We start from the raw sequence: 21,309 nt of genomic DNA on the forward strand, positions 1-21,309 counted from the left end.
GCAGTTCTATCAACAGTGGAGAGAAGATTGGTGAAAGGAAGAAAAAAGGAGAAGGAAAGGAAGAAGGAAGGAAGGAAGGAAAGAAGGAAGGAAGGGGAAAACTGTCTACTGGATTTGGCAATGAACAGGTGATTCTAGAAGAAGCAGCTGTGAGAGTTGTGGTCACAGGGATCAATCCAAGAAGTGAGTGGCAGCTGTGAGACTTGCGATGCACCATGAAAGGAGGGGTCTGACTGAGAAACAGACACACAGTGATGCTGGAAGCTTATGCAGGACAGAGGCCGGGCAGAGTCCACCCACAGTGAGGTGCCAGTGGGCAGCCAGGGCCTCTGGGGAGGTTCTGGACAACTGAGTACAGGGCCTGCCGGGTAGGCTCAGGAGAAGGCGATCTGGGGCTTAGCTCCTGAGGTAGAGGAGAAACGGCTACTACAAAAGCTGAATGTATCCATCCAAGCACTTTAACTGGTCAGCCTGTAACAACGGGAATGTCATTAGTTTTCACCGAAGAACAACAGAAAAGATGTTTTCCCAGAAAAAGTTTTGAAGTTAAGATGCGGGCTTAACTGGGTGCTTCTGTTTGGCTTTGGTTTGTTTGATTGTGAGTCAGTTTTATGAGGCCACCTATAGGGAAGGGAGCAGCTTCCGACTCTGGTGAGGACAAGAGCTGCTGTGCTCCCCACTTTCTCTGAATAGGATCCTTCTGGTTAACTGGAAATTCCACTGAAGCTGAAAGTGAGAAGTCCTTCCTGTTGACAGCTGGCACTTCTCAACTCTGGGCTTCCTCGGAAGGCGGAAGGCCCGTGGCACAGATCCCTCAGCAGCGATTGCTTAAGACTGAGCATGCGCAGCCCTTTCCAAACTGTGTAGACTACAGTGTCTAGGAGGCCATAGAAGCTCAATTCCTCACCCCACCCCTACCCCATCGAGCTGCAGTGACAGTACAGAGCAATAGGAACCTCCCAGCTGGACAGGAATACTAAGGTGGCACATGGCTGGTTTGCTGAGGAAAGAATGAATACATCGACGCCAGCTAGCATCAGGCTCCAGGAATCTGCAAACCATATGCAGAAGACATGGCATCACGTGCCAGCTCCTCTCTGGACGCAGCCCAGCTTCCAACTCTGTCTCGCATTGTGCCCAGCCATAGTAGGCTCACCTTGTCAGGTCAGGCTGCCTTGTGGTCCAGGGCCGCACCATCCTCACTGCTATTCCTCGTTTACTAGTGCACGGAGAATGATTCTGTCTTCACTCCTAAACCCCCACTGCTAGGACCAATCATTCATTGCTTCTGATGTCCGTTTGTAGTTTCTGTGTATTTTCCTCCCAACTCTCAACACTATATCAGCAGGACCTGTTTTCTTCCATTTGCCATAATGGCTAGTACAATGACCAGACAAGGAACTTGATAACTAGTCTTATTTGTATAAAGACCTAACATGTTTTATTTCCATTTGGTTTTTAATAGCAAAACATACAACCAGAACCTTTAAGCATCTCATGTAAATATTTCTATTTTTGTGAATAATTATGGACCTATCTTCACTGACTTAAAATTATTTCTGAAGGCATACATTCAAAAAGGTCTCTAAAGCTGTGTGAAGAACACAGACACATGGTTCCTCAGAACCAACTGGGGCGTCTCAGATCAGCAGTAAAGCCCCATCACAAGCCACAGCGCCAGTGACCACCTACGCGAACACATGGTATTCTCCATCTTACACATGCCATCTCCATGCCAAAAGAAAACTGTGGTGAAAACGCACATCTCTTTAACTAGGAAACATAACCTTTCCACCTTTCATTTGCGTCAAAACACCATCAGACACAAAGCCACAGGGGTGAATCAAAGGGACTTACAGTTGAAGATGCCTGGAGGTGGGTGCTCGGTCACCAGGAGACAGTTTTCTTCGTCACTGTTGTCCCCACAGTCATTCTGCTGGTTACAGACCAGTGAACCAAGATACAAGCATTTGCCGCTGGTGCAGGTGAATTTGCACTCTGAAAAGGCACAAGCAAAGCATGAGGCGGTCAGCGCTTGCTTGGTACCCAGAGGAAGTCACCGCCATCACCCTCCACCTCCCATGTGCAGGCCTGAATGGTTTGGGAACTGAGATTCTAGAGAGCCCAGGAAATTGAACTGAGAAGGGCCTTCTGGCTGAGGCCGATCCCACTTTGGAACACACAACACTGAAGCCTGTCTGCGGCACGGCGCCACCCACAAATGGATACACGGGTGCCCCTCCCTTCCATCGCTTGCCCTCCAAGAGTTATTCTGCTCAAACACCGTAACAGTCTCTCACACCCCACATCCCAACACCAGAGGCTCAGGTAGGAGTTGGAGATCCAACTTGACTCAAGGAATCTCAAATTTTTCACTTCCAACTTATTGTTTTGTTGCAAAATATTTAAACCGTTCTAGCATTCACTCCTCTCATGCCTAAGAGAAAGTTAATAACAGCATATTTATGTATATTATAAAATATAAATATTTTATAAGACAGGTAAAAACCACAGTGCTCTGCTATCTAAGAAGCATGTGTGTGAAGGACCACACAGACAGATTATAAAATAGTATGGAGCCCACACCCAAATCCCTATTGGTTGTACTGAACACAGGATTCCTGAACAGTACAATTCTATATTTGGAAATGGAATTCATCTAAATTGGACTTTAAAAAATAAAATTTCCAACTTAACACATCATAAATAATTTCAAGCAATCAGGGGTGAAAGATTACACAACAAAATATAAACACCCATGTATATCACCTTGGACTATTAAGCACCCACATAAATTAAGAGGATTCACACATGGTAGACAGCTAACAGAGGAACTTTAAGAAGAGTCACAGGTTCCCAGTGATGGCAACTATTACAGCCCCTTCGCTGTCAGGGCCCAATTTCTGTCCCAAATAAGAGCAGTAGACCCGGATCAAATGCCAAGCTATTTCAACTCCAACTTTCCATGAAAATAAAATTCCAAAATACTGTGCGTAGCCCACCAATGCCTTCCCAACTCTGCTAACATTGAGTAGGATTATACTAGTTGAGACTACTTGAGAGGATAGCTGCAATCTGAGAGAAAATATTAGCTGTCACAAAGAACAAAAGGTAAGTCAAAGAATTTTTGTGAATCTTTATGAGAGGGGCATTGTAATCTTTCCATTTGTTCACAATCTGGGAGGATACAGGAAAAAAAAAACACCCAGACCCCAGTCATGTGTAAAATAATGGAATGGGGTCCAAGTGCATTCCACAAGCTCTTAGTTGGCAACACCACCTAAGTTAGAAACTCAGTGAACTGAATTCAATCAGATTGCACGGTGCAGATGTGGCCAAACCTGAACTATCATCCTGTATGGTGGACAGATCAAAATCCAGATGTTCAGAATCTCATTTATGAAGCTACAAGTTTTAACTTAACAGAAAAAGGGAATGTCAAGGGAAGAATTTATCTTCCTTTCCACGAGGAATATTGGACTTCAGGTGAATGCCAAGCATGAAAAGAACATCAGCCAAACACAAGTGGTCTCAGGGTCACTGAAATAGTCAGACTCTAAAGGAAGAAATATGTCATTGTTAGAGTTTAAAAGGCTCTAAAGTTAGACAACCATGCTCACATTTATATGGAACCTCAAAGCAGCAGGAGAATAGAACAGGAGGTTGATTCATTCATCCCTATAACCAACACTCAATGTTTCGTGCCTGCTGTGTACAGTGAGGCATGGAAACACGGGACTGACAATACAGACAGGCCAAAAATTGGTGCACATCTGTAATCTAAGCACTCAGGAGAGTGAGGCACAAGGATTGTGAGTCTGATGCTAGTCTGGGCTACATAATTAGAACCTGTCTCAAAAAATCAATTAAAAGGGGAGAAAAAAAAACACAGCCCCTATAGAAAAATTTATAGCATGAATTCTCTAAAAACATGAAGACTTGGGGCTGGGGAGATGGTTCTGTGGAAAAGTGTTTGCTGTACTTGCAACAAAGTGTGATGACCTGAGTTGGAGATCCCAGCAACTTTGTACAAAAACTGGGAATGATAGCATGTACCTGAATTCCCAGCAAAGGAGAAACAGAGAAAGGAGGATTCCAGGGCTTGCTGACCAGACAGTCTAGCCAATCAGCAAGCTCCAGGATCAGTGAGAGAGTCTATCTCAAATGATGGTGATGATGGTGATGATTATATAATGTAGAAGGCTCAAGGAAGACACAGTGTTGACCTCTGACCTACACACACACACAGGCGCATGTACATGCACATTGGCACACACACACACAACAACAACAACAACAAATAAAATATGAACTGACTCTTCTTCTAACTCCTCCCGGGGCATACATTTTCTTCCTTACACCCTTTGTATCTGTAGTGTTAGTCAGTCTGTAACAGGTACTCAGTGAACAATAGATTTGTTCAATAACTAAGTAATCTAAGACTCATAAGATCCCCTGATTCAGGACATCCTATCTGTTAGAATGCTGGCAGAAGTAGCCTCAGAAAGAGATCCAGGCCTCTCACTAGTACTATCACAGCCCCCTATGACTCCCCATTTACTCAAATTTGTCCTGTTTCCATTTCCAGATCGGGTTTTGGGTTTTCCTATGATAAGCATACCCATCCATGTAAATTGTCAAAACAACTGTTTTTCTTAAGTAGGCTTAACAGTGCCCTGGAAGGGCTTGTGCTATGATTTGCTGAGCAAGTTCTTCCTTATTAGATAACGGTATCAACCCATTAAGTTTCAAATTGGCAAAATCCAAACTTCTCAATGACAAGCCTTCAGTCAAACATCAAACTAAAAGTCTCTCACATGAACACCTGAATCGAAATTAATAGGATAGATATCTGAATTTGCTAACTCTACATGTGTTGCAGGAAAATACTCAAAAAATACGCTATAATGCAATTAAGTATGAAACTTCAATAGAAATGCTGAAATGAAATGTCAGATCAGGGTCAAGTGTCTGCCAAATCTAGCAAAGCTGCTGTTGATAAAGGTTGGCTTCCAACACCATCCCAGCTCTCTTATGAAAGCTATTTCTACTACATATTCATAAAAAAACCTTACATATTCTTCTAACAAGTAGGTTACCTGTGGTATTCCAATAAATTAAAAGCTTTCACCCCAACTACACATTGGAATTGTCTAAGCATCTTTCAAAACTACTGTTACCTGGGTACCAGCCCAGGCCACTGCTCTCAATGGCTTGAGCTGTACCCTAAACAGCAAGGGTTTCTAGAGTTTCTTTCAGATGATTCTGATGACCCTCCAAGACTGTCCTTGAGAAGTAGACAGCTCACTTACATGAAGCCCTCTCTTTGGCTAAGAACATTTTACTAAAATATTTAGTGGTATTTTGTTAATTATTAAAGTTTAAAATTTTGAAGACACAAGTACTTAGGTAGTGCTTGGATACAATGCTCAGTCTCTGTAGCTCTTTCTGTCAGTGGGATATTTCAAAAACTTAGGGACCACAGAACTCTAAGATCCATGCTGCTGCTGCAGTATTGGACCAGTGTTTTTTGATCTCTATATTACACATTCACACGCCAGAACTAGGAAATGTTTTCAAAGGAGCAAAACTCAAACCAAAGAAAGAAAACAAAGTACATTTTTTTTACTGTTCTGTTTATTCTTTCCAGACCTTGTTGAGTATTCCTACCAATTTAGAAGTTTAGAAAAACCAATGATTATTAAATATTAGAAACATTTTAATGACAATGTCATGGTGATTTCATATTATAATGCAAAATGAAGAACTCAGAAACCAGTGTTAAAATCACTTATGATATTTAAATAACTCCTCCTCTTGAAAAGAAAAAAACTTTTCAACTGAAGAAAATGGCATTTATTTATGCCATAATTCTCTTTTTGATGACTAAGATGACTCAGTGGACAAAGGAGCTTGAGGCCAAGCTCAGTGACCTGAGTTCAAGCCCCAGGACCCCCATGGTGAAAAGAGCACCAACTCCTGCAACTGACCTCTGACTTTCAAACACCTGCCCTTGCATGTATGTACCAACACCAACAACAGTAATAACACATTTAAATGGCTACAATCAATATAGTAATAACAGACATCTCTCCAAATTTCGGGTCTTTTCTACATCTCTATCTAAACTTTGATGGATTCTTTTCAGGGTCTTGAAACCTCTTAGAAATTCATAGTTTAACATCAACAGGAACTTAGAGACACACTGGCTCAAATCTTCACCTCAGAGCCCTTGAGCTACACAAAGTTGAAGAACAAATGTTCAATCAAATCGAAAGCAAACTCTTTTTATTATCCTGAATGTCATTCTGATGATGCATAAACTAATACTGACCAGTCAGGACATACAGTGCAGGAGAAGAGAAAGAAAATGAACAGTGAAGAGCAGGTTTTCTAAGATTTTGTCAACTTTGAGAAGACAAGGAATCTTACATCCTGACACCAGGACAGAAACAGAATATCCTAGTGTTTCATGTGACTTCCAAAATACTGCAAAGATAGCTGTATTTCAACAGCAGGACCTAAGCCCCAGCTACCCAAGAATCTGAGCATTCTAAAGCCAATGCGGAAGAGGGGGGCAAATCTGCTTTGCAAGGACTAAATGCAATCCATTTTGTAGAGTCAACATTCTAGTAGTTAAAAGGCAACAAAAAGTTGTTCTTGATTTTTCTTACACTCTTTTTTTTAAAGTTTGATTTTCACAGATGGAATCTCAATCATAAAATAAGGACCTATATACAGCATTAGCTCTCAGCTGTGAAAAGCGGCCTTTTTTGTGAATTGGCAGAGCAATCTATGTGAGCTATTTCTGTTAAAATTCATACACCAGCACTGACTCATTTGGTTCACACATCTACCATTCACAAACCTGCAAACAGTGATGCTGGCTCCATCTTTCTGACATCAAAGCCTGTCACTTGCCATGGGGACCTTCTCAGTGTCCTCAGGTTATGAGGAACAACAAGGAGGTCAAGCAGCTGTGTAAGCACTAATAGTCCCTGGGCTGGCAAGATGGCTCAGTGGGTTGAGGTACTTGCTGCCAGGGCTGATGACTTTAGTTCAAGACCATGGTAGAAGGAAAAAACTGGCTCAAGGAAGTTGTCTTATGCCTCAAGCACATACACACACACACACACACACACACACACACACACACACAAGCACACACACACACACACAAGCACACACACACACACACACAAGCACACACACACACACAAGCACACAAGCACACACACCCTAAATACAAAATTTTAAATAATAAGTCCCTAAAATTACAAATGAGTGATTTTACTATAACCAGTACATACTTACAGCTCTTACTACAAAAATCAAAATACCTTATTGACTTTTATATACTGCCTTTCCTTCTGCAAGGTAGAACTTTCTGATAATAAAAAAAGTTCAAGAAATAAGGCAAGCAATGAGTAAAAGGCAAACATATCAAGAAATACAGGGGAATAGGAAGAGGATGACCATTATAGCACAAGGCACCCCAGGACATGGCCATGGGCCCTTGCTGACCCCCCAGCAATAGGCATTCTAATAAATCAGAAACAGGCATTTTCTTTCTACTTCTACTTCAGTGGGTCTGTCCCTCTCTTTATTAAAGGGTGCTGTACAAGAACATGGAGATGATCTTTAATACTAATTTTATCAAATAAGGCTCACCGTGGTATTACTTCCTAAAATAGCCTTCAGTGAGGATGGAGGGTTGGAGTAGTTGCTATGTAGGAAGCCATAGCAGCACCCCCACAGGGATGTTTTCACACCAGGTATGCTTGCTGAGAAACACGGGTGAGGCCTCATACGCAGTGTCCTACCCACATTCACCTCCCTGGCAACATGAAACAAGATACCACAGAAGTTCCTCACGCCTCAGCAACCCTACATGCCCCCCTCACACTCTGACAGCACACAACACACAGGCATGGCTAGTGACACAGTCCTCACTCAGAGACAGCCTTCAAACAGGAGAATTTAATTCCAATGTTTGTACTTGCGTAATAAATTAAGTTGCCCCACAAACATTTAATAAAAGCCATGTCTTGCGTAGCACTACTGAGTCACAGAGACAACGATAATATGCGGAAAGATGAGTCACAGAGATGACAATAATGTGTGACAAGTTCAACAGAAAAGTCCCACAGAAGAGAAAATCCACTCTCAAAGGGAGGGGGATCTCAAACTGGTCAATCACTGGCATTATGATGTCAAAAAGGTTATTTTAAGGTGTCTAAAAATATCTGAGGAGATAAGTGAGAAAACAGCATGCTATCCTTAGAAGGGTCAAAGTCTCAGGAGTTAGACGCCTGGCCCTGCAGCTTCCCTTCAGCAGAAGAATACACCCAGCCTTCCTCCAAACACATTGGTCTCTATGTCACTAAAAATCCATTAGAACTCAACACAGCATCTGACACTTCCCACCTTTAAAGCTAACAAATGAACAAAACTGTTTCTGTGGTTTTCTGCGGGTGAAATCTGAGGACTGACTTCTTATGCAAAGCAGTGCGTGGTCCCAAAAGCAAAAGGTAATTACAAGTCATCAGCTCTATGCCTTTAATAATGAAAAAAATCACACCAGTATGAACAGAGTATACCGGAAAATGACTTAAAAGTATGTGGCCGATGTGTAAGCCGTCACCATCTCTGGGTGCTGAGTCAGAGCTGGCTTTGCAGTTTCTTGTGATTTCTGTAGTCTTATAATTAGGAGAAATGAAAATACCATTTTGCTGTGAGAGAATCACTGAGAATTTTTTTTAATTTCTAAATCCATCAAGACAGTAATTTGAGGCTGTCTAGATGACTCAGTGAGTAAATGTGCCTACAGTCAAGCTTGATGACCTGAGTTTGAGCCCCTGAACCCTCATGGTGGAAGCAGAGAACCAACTCTATTTGTCCTCTGATCATCACATGTATACCATGGCATGAAAATACCCACACATACAAATAAATAATATAATTTATATAATTTTTCTAAAGATAATAATGTAAAAAGCATTAATATAGTATGTTAGTTCTTACGGCATCATCCAAACAGAAACCTAGTCCATCTCACTGCACTCCTCCAGGAGAAAAGCTACTTAAGTTACATCAAGAAAATAGATAGGAGCCATTCCCATGGGTGGAATAGTACTACATGGGTCCTACAGGGCAGGTACACTGGCTGAGTAGAACCTGGAAGATGCTGAGGCAGCCATGAGGCCAGAGAGGCCTTTCAGATTCCCCATTTTGCTTTTAACCTGTCTGAGACAGAGGCGTTAAAAGATGTTGAGTTCAGAAATGACTGCAATGTGTAGCACAGTGTACCTGCACACACTGACGTATGCACATGAGTGCACACGTTTCCAGAAAGTTCAGATCTACAGATTGGTGCCAAGAAAAAAGAAACTATATAGCTAGCAGCATGCTCAATATACAGAAAAATCAGTGTGGGGAACCCACATTCCCCTCGTTTGCATTCTTACAAGATCTGTTTGCCACGTGGGAAACAGACTTCCCCGGGGAAGGACAAGCAACCACTGTGTGAGGAGTCTCAAATGCCTTACTGGGGATCATTAACAGCTTTCAATCCATAGACTACAAATAAATGAATCTGAATGTAGAGAGAACTAGGAACATTTACCACCCTTTCACGGAGATTGACCTTGCAAATCCTCTCCTGCAGTTGCTCTGCCAAGGGAGGAGTGTACACCGTGAAGTACAATCAGAGTTCAGAGCTGTCCACTGACGGGTGTCTTTTTTATTTCTTGTATGCATTTGAGGTACATGAGTCATGAGGATCATACCCAAGCAGTAGAACCGATATATAGATGCACAGGTATTTACAGAAGAAATCTGGGTTCCTAAGTGAAGCTCATGCAGTATGTAGCATTTATCTTCTGGCCAGCGACCATGAGTCAGATACACATGCATTCAGCACCGAGTGGGGCAAGAGCACATTCCGGGCACTGAAGGAGAAGTGGACTGAACGTCCTCCTGACACTCAAGAGCCCAGCTCTCCTCTAGCTTTCACACTAAATATTTAATGTATCCTCAAGTAAGACTCTCAGTCTCCACATTCCTATTGGGAAAATGGGGCTTCTAGATGAAGTCAGAAGTCTGGTGTTAGAATAAGAAAAGCCCCCACAGCCCTGTGGCGGTGCTGTTTGGGGAGGTCACAGAACTTTGAGGACATAGAGCCTTGCTGGGTGACATACGTTACTGGTGGGCTGTAAGAGTGTATAGCCTCAAGGCTGCTTGTAGTTCACTCAGTTGGCTTCCTAGAATCAGGTGAGATGTGAGCTCTGAGCTTACTGCTACTATACAGCATCCCCCCTCAAGCCATTATGAAATCTCTCCCTGATGAAAGCTGCCTCTTTTGGTTATGATATTTTATCACAGAAAAGTAACTGATCCAAGCAGTCTTTGATGTTCCCCTGAACATCCCAGGTCTGGTACTTGGAGGACCTCAGGATCATCAGCAGAGGTGGAATACGGTCAGAAAGGGATATGAGTAGATTTTACTGTGAGGTTTTTTTTTAACCTGAAATAGGCACCTCCTGCAAAACAGTCTGAAAGCTATGTGTTGAATGGTTAACTGATTAACTGAATTAGGGTCTTGTAACCCTCTGACCTCCATCATTAGAATACTGGAATTATAAGTAAGGACTACCATTCCTGGTTCTTTTACATTCCAAGTCTGTTCAGACATATTTTTTTTGTTGTGTGGGTTAACCTAGGAGTTCACATATGCTAACTATATATTATAGAGCTCAGCTATATCCTCACCCCTTTGAAGTCTTACAATTCATTAGTTTATAAAATGTTAAGAAAAAACTTCCAAGAATGAAATACTACTTTATCTCATGGGTACCTCTGTTGACTGCACTTATTACAAAGACTAACTGACAGGAACTTTAAAAACTTACCTCTGGATTCTGGGCGTTCTAACGTATTTCCTTTTCTTTCTGTTTATAACTTCTGATTCTCCCATAAACAAATTCCACTCAGGCTTCTGGCCCCCATCACTGCACCTAAACTGCTTGTCCAGGTCACCAATGCCCTTTGCACTAACCCCAATGTGTCACCTGTCTAGGTCACAGCTGGCCCAGATGACCATCCCACTGCAGTGATGAGCTCTGCCTACCTCATCTGTCTCCGCTCTTATTCCCTAACCTCTGCACTGTGGAGGGTAAGACTCATGGCTTTTCTGGACACTGATAGCCTCTGTAGTTTCCAACAATTCATTTTCTCCAACCCCTACATTTATATAGGACCTCTATACTGCTCCTAGATTCTGGATCCTCCCATTTGCCCATTCAACATCTTCATGCAGAAAAAAAATGAATCAGTTTGCCATGTTCACAGCCAAGTATCACATTCTCCCACCCAAATTTGCTCCATTATAAACCTTCTTTACACTGGAACCCTTGATATGGGATGTCCTTCTGTAGGCTATGAATATGTGTTGCTTTTATTGGTTGATGAATAAAGCTGCTTTGGCCAATGGATAGAAACAATAGGGCTAAGCAGAAAATTTGGACAAAGGGATATAGAAAAGGAAGACAGTAGAAGAGATGCCATGTAGCCAGCAGGGAGGCAAGATACAGGGCATCACTGGTAAGCTCTACCACGTGGTGATATACAGATTAGTAGCAATGGGTTAATTTATAAGAGAGCGAGCTAGTCATTGGCCAAACAATTATAAATATGTATTAGGTCTCTGAGTGGTTACCTTATAAGCAGCTGCGGGAACCCAATGGGCAGAGAGAGAAACCAGTCCAGGGTGACTAGACAAAATGCATAAAATCTTCTTCCACATCTACCGGAGACAAAGGGGTCACTGGAGCAATCTTTAACTGTCCTTTCCTCCATACTCCTAAGCACTGAAACAATGCTGATTCTACCTTGCAAATATATCTGCAAATATATCTTGCTCCAGGCACCCTTGTCTAAACTGCATCCCACTTTGAGTTATTGATCCTCACATCTACAAAGTTCATTCCAATGGTCTCCATACAAGCACCCCACCTTCTTCAGTATCCTTCCACAGTCTAGGCACAAAACAGAAGACAGAACGACGGGGACCAAAATGCAGGCCAAGTCATGTCTCTCTTTCTCCAACTTTCCAGTGGCTTTCACGTTCTTCAGAGTGAAACTCCAGCTGCTCACACATTGCCCCCAGCTTGACCTGTTTATCAGCTCTCCGTCCCTCCTTTCTTCCCTCTTGTCCCTTTGTGTAAGGTACCAACCCGCTCACTGGTCCTAGGGCACAGGCTTGCCTGCACTTGCTTTCCCTCTGCCTGGGGCAGACCTTTCCAGCACACTGCTTCCTTATGTCCTCACTTCCCAAATGTCCGCCGCGAACGCAACTCGGACTCCTGCCCTAGCTGTCCTCCCTCTTTCCATGTCGTTCTTCTCCATTGCTTGCTTTTCTATCTAACTTCGCAGTTAGACATATGCATAATGTTCTGTCTGTCTGTCTGTCTACCTAGTCTCTATCCTGCCATTAGAACAGAAACAACATGAGGTCAGGGATTTTTTTCTTTGTTTGCCTGGTGTTACTGATAAATTCCTGGAATCTAGAAAACAGCTTGGTATGTATGTACAATAAACATCCAATAAATAGTTGTTAAATCAGTGTCAAAGTAAGAATCATAGGAAGGCTCTCACGCTTACTATTGATGTCCCATTGAGTGGAGACATTTTTTTCTTTAGCTTAACAAATATCTTCACTGTGAAAATACATATTATACATTAAAGAGAGGAAAGGGGTGGGGGCAGACAAACGAAGGAAATAGAACAAAAAAAATAGAAAATCACAGAAGACTGTTAAGGTAAATAGCCAAATAGCATTTATAACTGTATTCTTTATTTACAGAATCATTTCCTCTCTAGCCCACGATGTTATAAATATTTAGTCTTGTCCCATCTGTCCCTTCCCAGTTAACCTGGCTTAATTCCTAAATCACAATGTTCCCTCTCAGTGTGTCACACAGAGAAAGCCCATTGTCTGGCTAAAGTACTGGACTATTTGTTCAGGAAACACCTGCAGCTCCTTTCCTGGCCGCTTCTAGCACCCCCAAGAACTGAGTGTTGATACTGAAATTCCCCACCTGTCTCATTTTGTATTCCAATAGGAACAATCTGACTGATCTCCGGGAACCAGACAGACTCAGAAGCAGGGAGTGAGATGGCTCTCCATCAGTCCATGGGACTCCTGGAGCTGCACTTGACTTCAGGTTGTTATTTTTGTCTTTTTGGATTAAATTTTACCATGTTTTTCTTTTTTACTTTGAGCCTCCCATAGTGTCTGCTTAATGCCCTTCATCTGCTACCCACCCTTTGTAAAATTGCTCTCTTGAAAATCCCTGCCTTCTGAGATGGGATCACAGCTGGCTGGCCTCAACATGCTGAAGTACCAGCTACATAGATGCCAGAGTATCCTATGATTGTGGATCTGGGGTTGTGATATCTTATACTTCTCAAATGAATACACTTAGATGTCCTACTGAGAGAAGAAATGCTGTTTGTCTCTAAACAAGGAAAGTTTGCTGAAATGAACTACTTCTTCGAGATTCCTATGAACATGAAAGAATGGTCTCTAGTGTCTGTAACTAACCAAATTAGAAGGATCCAGTGGATGCAGAGCCATAAACAGAATGCTCTATGACATGCCGTACTTCAGGAGAAAGGCAAGAAACGGCAGGAAATTCCACCCTTCTTCATGTTAGCAGAAAGTAGAGTTCCCCAATAATCCAATCAACCCTGATGGTGGGTAGAGACTATGTATCTTAGGGTTACTATTGCTGTCACAGAACACCATGACCAAAAGCAACTTGGGGAGGAAATGGTTTATTAAGCTTACATATACTAAATCACAATCCACTGAGGAAAACCAAGGCAGGAACTCAAACTTGGCAGGGACCTGGAGGCAGGAACTGGTGCAGAGGTCATGGAGGAGTACTGCCTACTGGATTGCTCAGCCTGCTTCCTTATAGAAACCAGGACCACCAGACCAGGGTGATACCACCCACAATAGGCTGGGCACTAATTAAGAAAATTTTCCACATGTGTGCCTACAGCCCAATCTTATGAAGCAGTTTGTGAATTGTAATACCCTCCTCTCAGGTGACTACAGTTTGTGTTAAGTTGGCATAAAACTAGCCAGCACAGCATGGAACTCTCTTGTTTTCTATTCATAGTTATGACTTTATTGGGATAAATTGCTTACTATTGACAATGTACTGTAGGCTAGAATCTCAAGAGTCACAAAAACAAAGATATATGTCCTGAACATGCCCTTTTCAAACACAAGCCAATTAAAAGTTTCCTAAGTCACTCTATTCTCCCAATGATCAAAAAGTTTCTAATATACTTAAAAGACTTCAAGACAGTTTGATTATTAATCAGAACACTGACGAAATTACTACCTTCTAAAATTAACAGCCAATATTTTTCTGCTTAATTCTTACCCAAGGCAAAGCCATTAGGAGCCCAATGATCTTGCAGTGTAAACTGACAGCACCCAGGACCCCTGGATCCTCTTGCTCTGGGTCATCTCTTCCTATATTTTCCCTACTGGATCCCTGGGCTCCTTAGTTTGGTCTTCATGGAATCTTGGTCTTCGCATCACAGACCACGTCAACCTAAACCTTTACCTGCCCTTTCTTCCCCTCTGCCCTCCATGCCAAACTCTGACAGATAAACCTCAGACATCACCATAAGGCCTCATTTGAGAGGCTGCCTGCAGTGTGCCAGCCATGCCTAGAGCACTTAGATTGGAAGCCCAACAGCATCAATGATTGGATGTGGGAAAAATTCATTTGATCTCTCTCCAGCACAAATGCTCACTAATATTAACCATCTTCTGCTTTGTTTCGTTCTTAATGAAGACAGAAAGGTAACTGATCATTATCTGTCACCTTCCATTTCTTAGAGTCTTGTGTGTCTCAGGTTGGCTTTGAACGCCCTTTGTTGCCAAAGATGAGATCTACTCTCCAGCCTCTACCCCCCACATTGGGGGATTACAGCACATGTCACTATTCCCCATTTGTTGTATCTTCCTTAAATTGTCATTCACAACTTTGAATATGGTTCTGTGCTCCTCTTTAGTTTTCTCACCTCAGACTTCACTGAAGCAGTAAATACATAAATCGGCAGAGTACTGACGGTCCACAGTGAATCAAGAAGGCTTTCTCAATGCTCTCCTTGTGACTCAATTTATAAAATGCCAGTGTAAGTGATATGAGACAAAAGTGTCATGGAATCAGTCCTAAAATGCATGCTTTAGCCTTTCTTTATCGCCAAACATAATAAACTTTCCCTTTCTAAAATTTTGGTTTTAAGTGGGGGGAGGGGCTGGAACTGTAGTCACGTGTGGTTGTAAGCTGCCTGGCTTATAGGTGCTGGCAACCAAACTTGGGTCTTCTGAAAGAGCAGTGCATGCTCTTAACTGCTGAGCCCTCCCTCTAGGCCCGAAACTTTCCCTTTTTGGAGGACAGAGTCTCCCTGTAGTCCAAGTAGCTTGGAACTCATTACATATCCCACAATGCCCTCAATTTGCAGCAATCTTTCTGACTCCAGTTCCCAAGCATTGAGATTACAGGAGTGACCCCCCCCCCAGGCAATGCTTTCAATTTTCAAATGCATCCCTCTTCCCATCCCCATGTCCTAGAGCATGTTCTTTGTTTTCATTTTTCCTGCAACACTTGCCACCTCGATCATGAATTAGTTCTCTAGGCACTGGAGTGTGAGCTCTGCATGCAGGGAATTTTACATCACAGCTATGGTGCTTTCCCCAACACCGCCACCATTATCCAGAATTAAGTATTATTGCGGTGTGTTCCCACAACACCCTATTGCATCCCCCCATTACAATGTTCATCATCATGCCTTCATAGTCTGTCTGTGTGTGTCTGTCTATCTGTCTAGGTAAAGTCTCTTAATCCCAGAACACTGACCATAATTTTTGCAGCACATGCCTAGCAAAGGAGGTATCTAATTGGTTTGATTTAGCTCAAAACAGAAAGCATTAGAGAAGAGAGAGATCTGTGGACTTTGGGGGTGAGTTTTGTGTGCTTTGCCTGTACTTGCTACCTATGCTTTCAGCCTGGGTATCCACACAGATACAGGAACTAAAAGAGGGTTGTGCTACGAGGAGGACGGTGCAACTGGGGAACAGCAGTGGAAAACACCTGGTTTGTGACTGAAAATCAAGGTGAGAACTACAGAAAGACAAGAGGGGTCTCAGTAAAGCAAAAGAAACCAAAAAGGTCCAGAGCTATAGTCCCTTAGGCCTATGACACAGCTTCCTGAAGACGGTTGAGTGAGAGCTGGGCGGCAGGAAGTCACTCCTCCACCTCACCCAACACCCAGCTGTGAACATGACAAGTCTCCAGAAGCAAAGGGACAAAAACAAAACCTGAGCTTCAGGACTTTGATGCAGACACTCTGGGGCCTCTCTGCTGTGCCTCCCCATCTCCCAGGCAGGGAGGGATGCTGAGAGACACCCTGCTGCCAAACCTGCTCCCCTCTTTCTACTTTTTCATTATTATTAGCCCAAGCTTTTAAAAGCTTTAAACTACATTTACCACATCAGCACCGGCCTCCTCTCTTTCCAAGCTTTTGCATGGATGGGGTTGAGGTAAATAGGTACCCTCACTTCATTTTAACTAGTCTTGATTCTGTTTCTTCTGCCAGCTTACCTCCTCAAACAGTAGTAGTGACTGACCATCAGCCCAAGTGTAGATTATATGCAAAAAGACACTCTGCAGCAAAGATACACAAGCAAGGGTGCAGTGTCCCCTCACTCCAGTTTTGGGCATTGAAATGCACACATGACTGACACAATCACCCAGCAGACCAGAGAGATGGCTCTGGGAAGGGGGATGACTCCTGAGGAGATGGTCTCTGTGTAAGAAATCAACCAGCAAGGGAGACATCAGTTTTTTTAAATTACATAAAGACCAACCGCTCTCTTTTCACCTTAGAGTCAGCTGTAGAAGATAACTTGGTGGGATGCATCCCAGTGAAGAAGAAATGGGGATGATATTCTCTTATTCTACATATTTCACATCATCATTTCTCCCTCTTATATTTTAATTCTTTCGTTTTAGTGTTTAGCCTGCTTGAATAGACCCTGGGGGCTGTCCCTTTGGCTTCAGCACCCGTTCTCTGGTGCCTTCTTGTCCTTTCTCATCCAACTCACACCCCCACTCCTCCCTGCTTCCCCATCCCCCCCAATTTTGACTTTGTAATTATTATTAGCCCTAGCTCTAAGAGGCTTCGAGCCGCATTTATCACAACAGTGCTGTGCCTCTTTTCTTTCCAAGCCTTTGCAGGGATGTGACTGAGGTAAGCGAGTATCTCTCATTTCATTTTATCACAGACTTGTCAAATCATTGATCCCTAACTCTGCCTGCTCACCTCCTCAAACAGCAGCAGCAGCCCTAAGCGCCAAGTGTAGACTGTCTGCACAAAAGACTAATCTAAAACAAAGCACATATGCACAGGAGAGGGAAAAGGGAACAACGGAGGGCACTCCCATCCCAAATACATGCACAAAGCGCAGGAGGAGCGTCCCCATCTGTGCCTGTCACCAGGGCGCATGTCACCAAGGTTGAGCTGCTACAAGCTACAGTGCAGTTTCACACCACAGATTAAAGTAGACATTTGGACCTGTTCTGTGTGCTTAGGCAATTGTGCCTAACAACACACTAAAGTGTTCTTCCCGCTAAAGGCTGCTGCATTACTTACTGAGAAAATAAGAAGGGAAAATATATACATGTCCAAATCAGCCATAAAGCATGGGGCTTCAAGCTTCATGGCTATGCTTTAGGGAACATACATCTACAACAGTGTCTATATGCAAACAGCAACCAAGATGACTCCATCCAGCCCAAACCAGAGGATATTTCTCTGCTTATTGGGAGTCAAGGGGCTAAAGTTTATATTCTCTGCTCTCTTCCTAATGATGTCAGGCCTTCCTCTCTGAGCCTAAACAATGGAAGCCCCATGTGACTAGTGTACTTTTTTTTAAACAGTCAGACACTGCTTGTGAAAATCAAGATACCATTTACCATAATCAAAGTTACAAATAAACCACATCTCATTATCAAGAATAACATGCTTAATTACTAAAGAGATAATAAAGTAATGGGAAATTATGAGCTGGAGAAATAGCTCGGAGGCTAAGAGCATTGACTGCTTTTCCAGTGGACCCAGGTTCAATTCTCAGCACCCACAAGGTATCTCACAGCCATCTATAACTCCAGTTCCAGGGAATCCAATGCCTTCTTCTGGGTCCTGCATATATATGGTACACAGACACACATGCAATCAAAAAACCCATGCATATAAGATAAAATAAAAGTTAAAATTTTTAAAGAAACTATATGTATATGTGTACAATACACACACACACACACACACACACACACAAGTTGTCATTGATTCAGTAAAATTTAAGAGGTATATAGGTAAATTTTAACAATAGTTGAAAAAGAGTTCCTCTACCAGCCGGGGAATTATGTATTCAATCTGCAATGGTGCAATGGGTACCAAGGTATGTGTCAGCTATTCTGTTGGAATAAACTGGTTGCCTTAATGCCTAAGGCTGTATATCTAAAAATATTTCCAAGTGTTCATGTGTCATAACACCAGTACAAGTGGAGATGTGCCTCCCTCATGCCAAGGCAGAGCAATTCTGTCTCCAGTGCCCACGTACTGGCAGGCCTGCCTTTCTACCTGCTGCAAAAAGCTTTTCCTGTGTGAGCTGTGTCAAGTGAATATCTGCAATTCTGATTTCCCTGCATTGGTAGAGGGACTTTCAATTCTACAAATAGCAATTAAGGAAACACTGGGGTAGGTGAGCTTCCAGAAGAGTGCTTGAACAAAAAGCAGGAAGGCTGAGGTGATAGGCAGCCAATGGTGCCTTCTAAATGAAAGCCAGAAGTTCCTGAGCTCAAAAACAGATGAGCTGGAGAAGCAGACTCAGAAAAACCTTAGGATTCTGCTAGGTGAAAACGAGGCTAGGACTGAGTAGCAGAGACACCTGGGTTTTCTCACACCGTGTCTCAGTCAGGGTTTCTGTTGCTGTGACAAAACACTATGACCAAAGGGGAGGAAAGGGTTTCACTCAACAGTTCCATATAATAAGAATTCATCATCAAAAGCAGTGAGGGCAGGGATTCACTCAGGGCCGGAACCTGGCTACCATGGCGGGTGCTACTTACTGGCTTGCTCCCCATGGCTTGCTCACCCTGCTTTCCTACAGAACCCAGAACAACTACAACAGCAACAAAAAACCACCCAGGACCATTTGCCCAGGGTGGCACCACCACAGTAATCGAGGCCCTCCCACATCAACAACCAAGAAAATGCTCTATAAACTTGCCGGCAGGCCAGTCCAATGGAGACATTTTCTCAACTAAGGGTCCAGTTTCCCAGAACATTTCTTTTTTCCTTTTTTGGCTTTTCTAGACAGGGTTTCTCTGTGTAACAGCCCTGGCTGTTCTGGAACTTGCTTTGTACACCAGGCTGACCTCAAACTCACAGAGATCCGCCTGCCTCTGCCTCCTGAGTGCTGGGATCAAAAGTGTGTGCCACCACCACCAGCAGCCTCCAGCTTGTATCTCTGACCTAAGAACTAGCCAGCACACATGAATAGTTCTTGCTTCCAGGTGCTAATGCCTAGACTTGTTCGTCCATGGGTATGTTACAGCTTCCCTGCATATCAGTTTCCTCAACAGACCAATTAAAAAACAACAAAGCAGTTACCTCTTCAGTTCTACACACCAAGCTTCAGACCACCCTTCGCTTTCCCTTTTGTTATCCCCGCTGCTACTTATCCGATTATTATTCAGTCATCAAGTATTACATGCCAGATCCTGTGTTAGGGGTTCCCTACACACGAGTACAGATGGGAAAGCAAGCTTACAGGAGCAACCTTCCACCTGAGGGGGAGCCAGGAAGCCATTGCTCCCATCATCCTCTCCCAGGCCTGCAACCCCAGCAGCTGTGGTGAGCAGGGATAGGACTGAAAGGGAGTGATCTCGCCATGACGGAGCTGCAGCATCTGCAACCTAAAAGAGAACAGCCAAGACCAAGACTGGCTTCCTATGCTCTACACGTTCCTTGCCTGCCCATAGGTTCTGACACATCCCAGGACACCAAGGATACAGAAATAGGAGTTATATAAAAGTATTCACATTAGACTCAGAGAAACACACACACACACACACACACACACACATGTGGGGGTGTTTAAATGAGCAACTTAAATATCCCCTTGTGCAGAGTTAACCCCTCACCTCTGCACAGACTTAAGACTAACGTCTGTGGTACTAAATGCTGAAAGATACATCTGCTCCTGTTAATAGGCAACGTTTATTCCATCCAATAATACTGCATGCTTTCCTCTGGGTAGTACTGAAATGGTTCCTTAAGTAAACTCCATCCCCCTCCCTCACTACAATTGGGTGGCATCCTGAACAAAGGCATCTAACTGACATACATTCCCATCAGGCTGTAGCGAATCCCTAATACACATGGGACATCATGTGCTAAGGTACCAACACATGTAACTGATGTCTTCCATGGAGCCAGGCCATCCTGAAGACACCATTCCAGAGCCACCCATCACCCTCTGTGGAGATGGCAGAATGGTGAATCAGGGATGACTAGGGATTACTGAGAGAAAATAACTGTGCAAGGAAGCCCTAAACCCTGAGCAGCATCTTATCTTGGGCATTGAAGCTCAGTGTTGGGGTTCCACAGCTTAAACTATGATTCCAACCACAGAATAAATGCTAGCCCGGTTGTTTGTCTAGGCTATATTTTGTAAATGTGAAACGAGAGTTGGTATGAGGACATGAAGTATGTAACATCTGGAATGTATTCTGGCAAAAGAAGGCCTCAGAGAAGACCTTATTAGTCTCATTGTTTGTCATTGGGGGTCATATTTTATTTTCTCTGATTACTATAATTTAGTTCCGATAACTCTCACCCTTATTGTTTCACCGAAGGTTGGGGTCCCAGGAGCAATAACAACTATGTAAAAGGTAAGTTTTTTAATGTTTGTTTTTAGTGTTTTGCCTGCATGTATGTGTACGACTCAGATCCCCTGGACCTGGAATTAGAGACAGTGGTGATTTTCCATGTGGATGCTGGAATTGAACCCTGGACCTCTGGAAGATCAGGCAGTACTCTTAAAACGCCAAGTGTTTCTGCCCAGCCTGGAAACACTAACATTTCACACAAGGTAGCATTAGTCATTTTTGAACCATGAACTATTTACATGTCTATTGATCACTTACTTCTAATGAT

General features: G+C 43.1%; 1 protein-coding gene across 4 annotated transcripts in view; it reads right to left on the reverse strand.

The window, feature by feature from the left end:
- The window catches only part of Ldlrad4 (low density lipoprotein receptor class A domain containing 4), a 328,936-nt gene that overhangs the window by 172,345 nt on the left and 135,282 nt on the right, over positions 1-21,309 (reverse strand). For all 4 annotated transcript variants that reach the window (XM_005074630.4, XM_013116803.3, XM_013116802.3 and 1 more), the window contains exon 3: positions 1,858-1,998. In XM_005074630.4, the coding sequence (XP_005074687.1) occupies positions 1,858-1,998 (141 nt within the window). The remainder of the gene's footprint in view (positions 1-1,857; positions 1,999-21,309) is intronic.

The sequence above is a fragment of the Mesocricetus auratus genome, unplaced genomic scaffold, assembly GCF_017639785.1.
Source record: "Mesocricetus auratus isolate SY011 unplaced genomic scaffold, BCM_Maur_2.0 Super-Scaffold_6730, whole genome shotgun sequence".
NCBI lineage: Eukaryota > Metazoa > Chordata > Mammalia > Rodentia > Cricetidae > Mesocricetus > Mesocricetus auratus.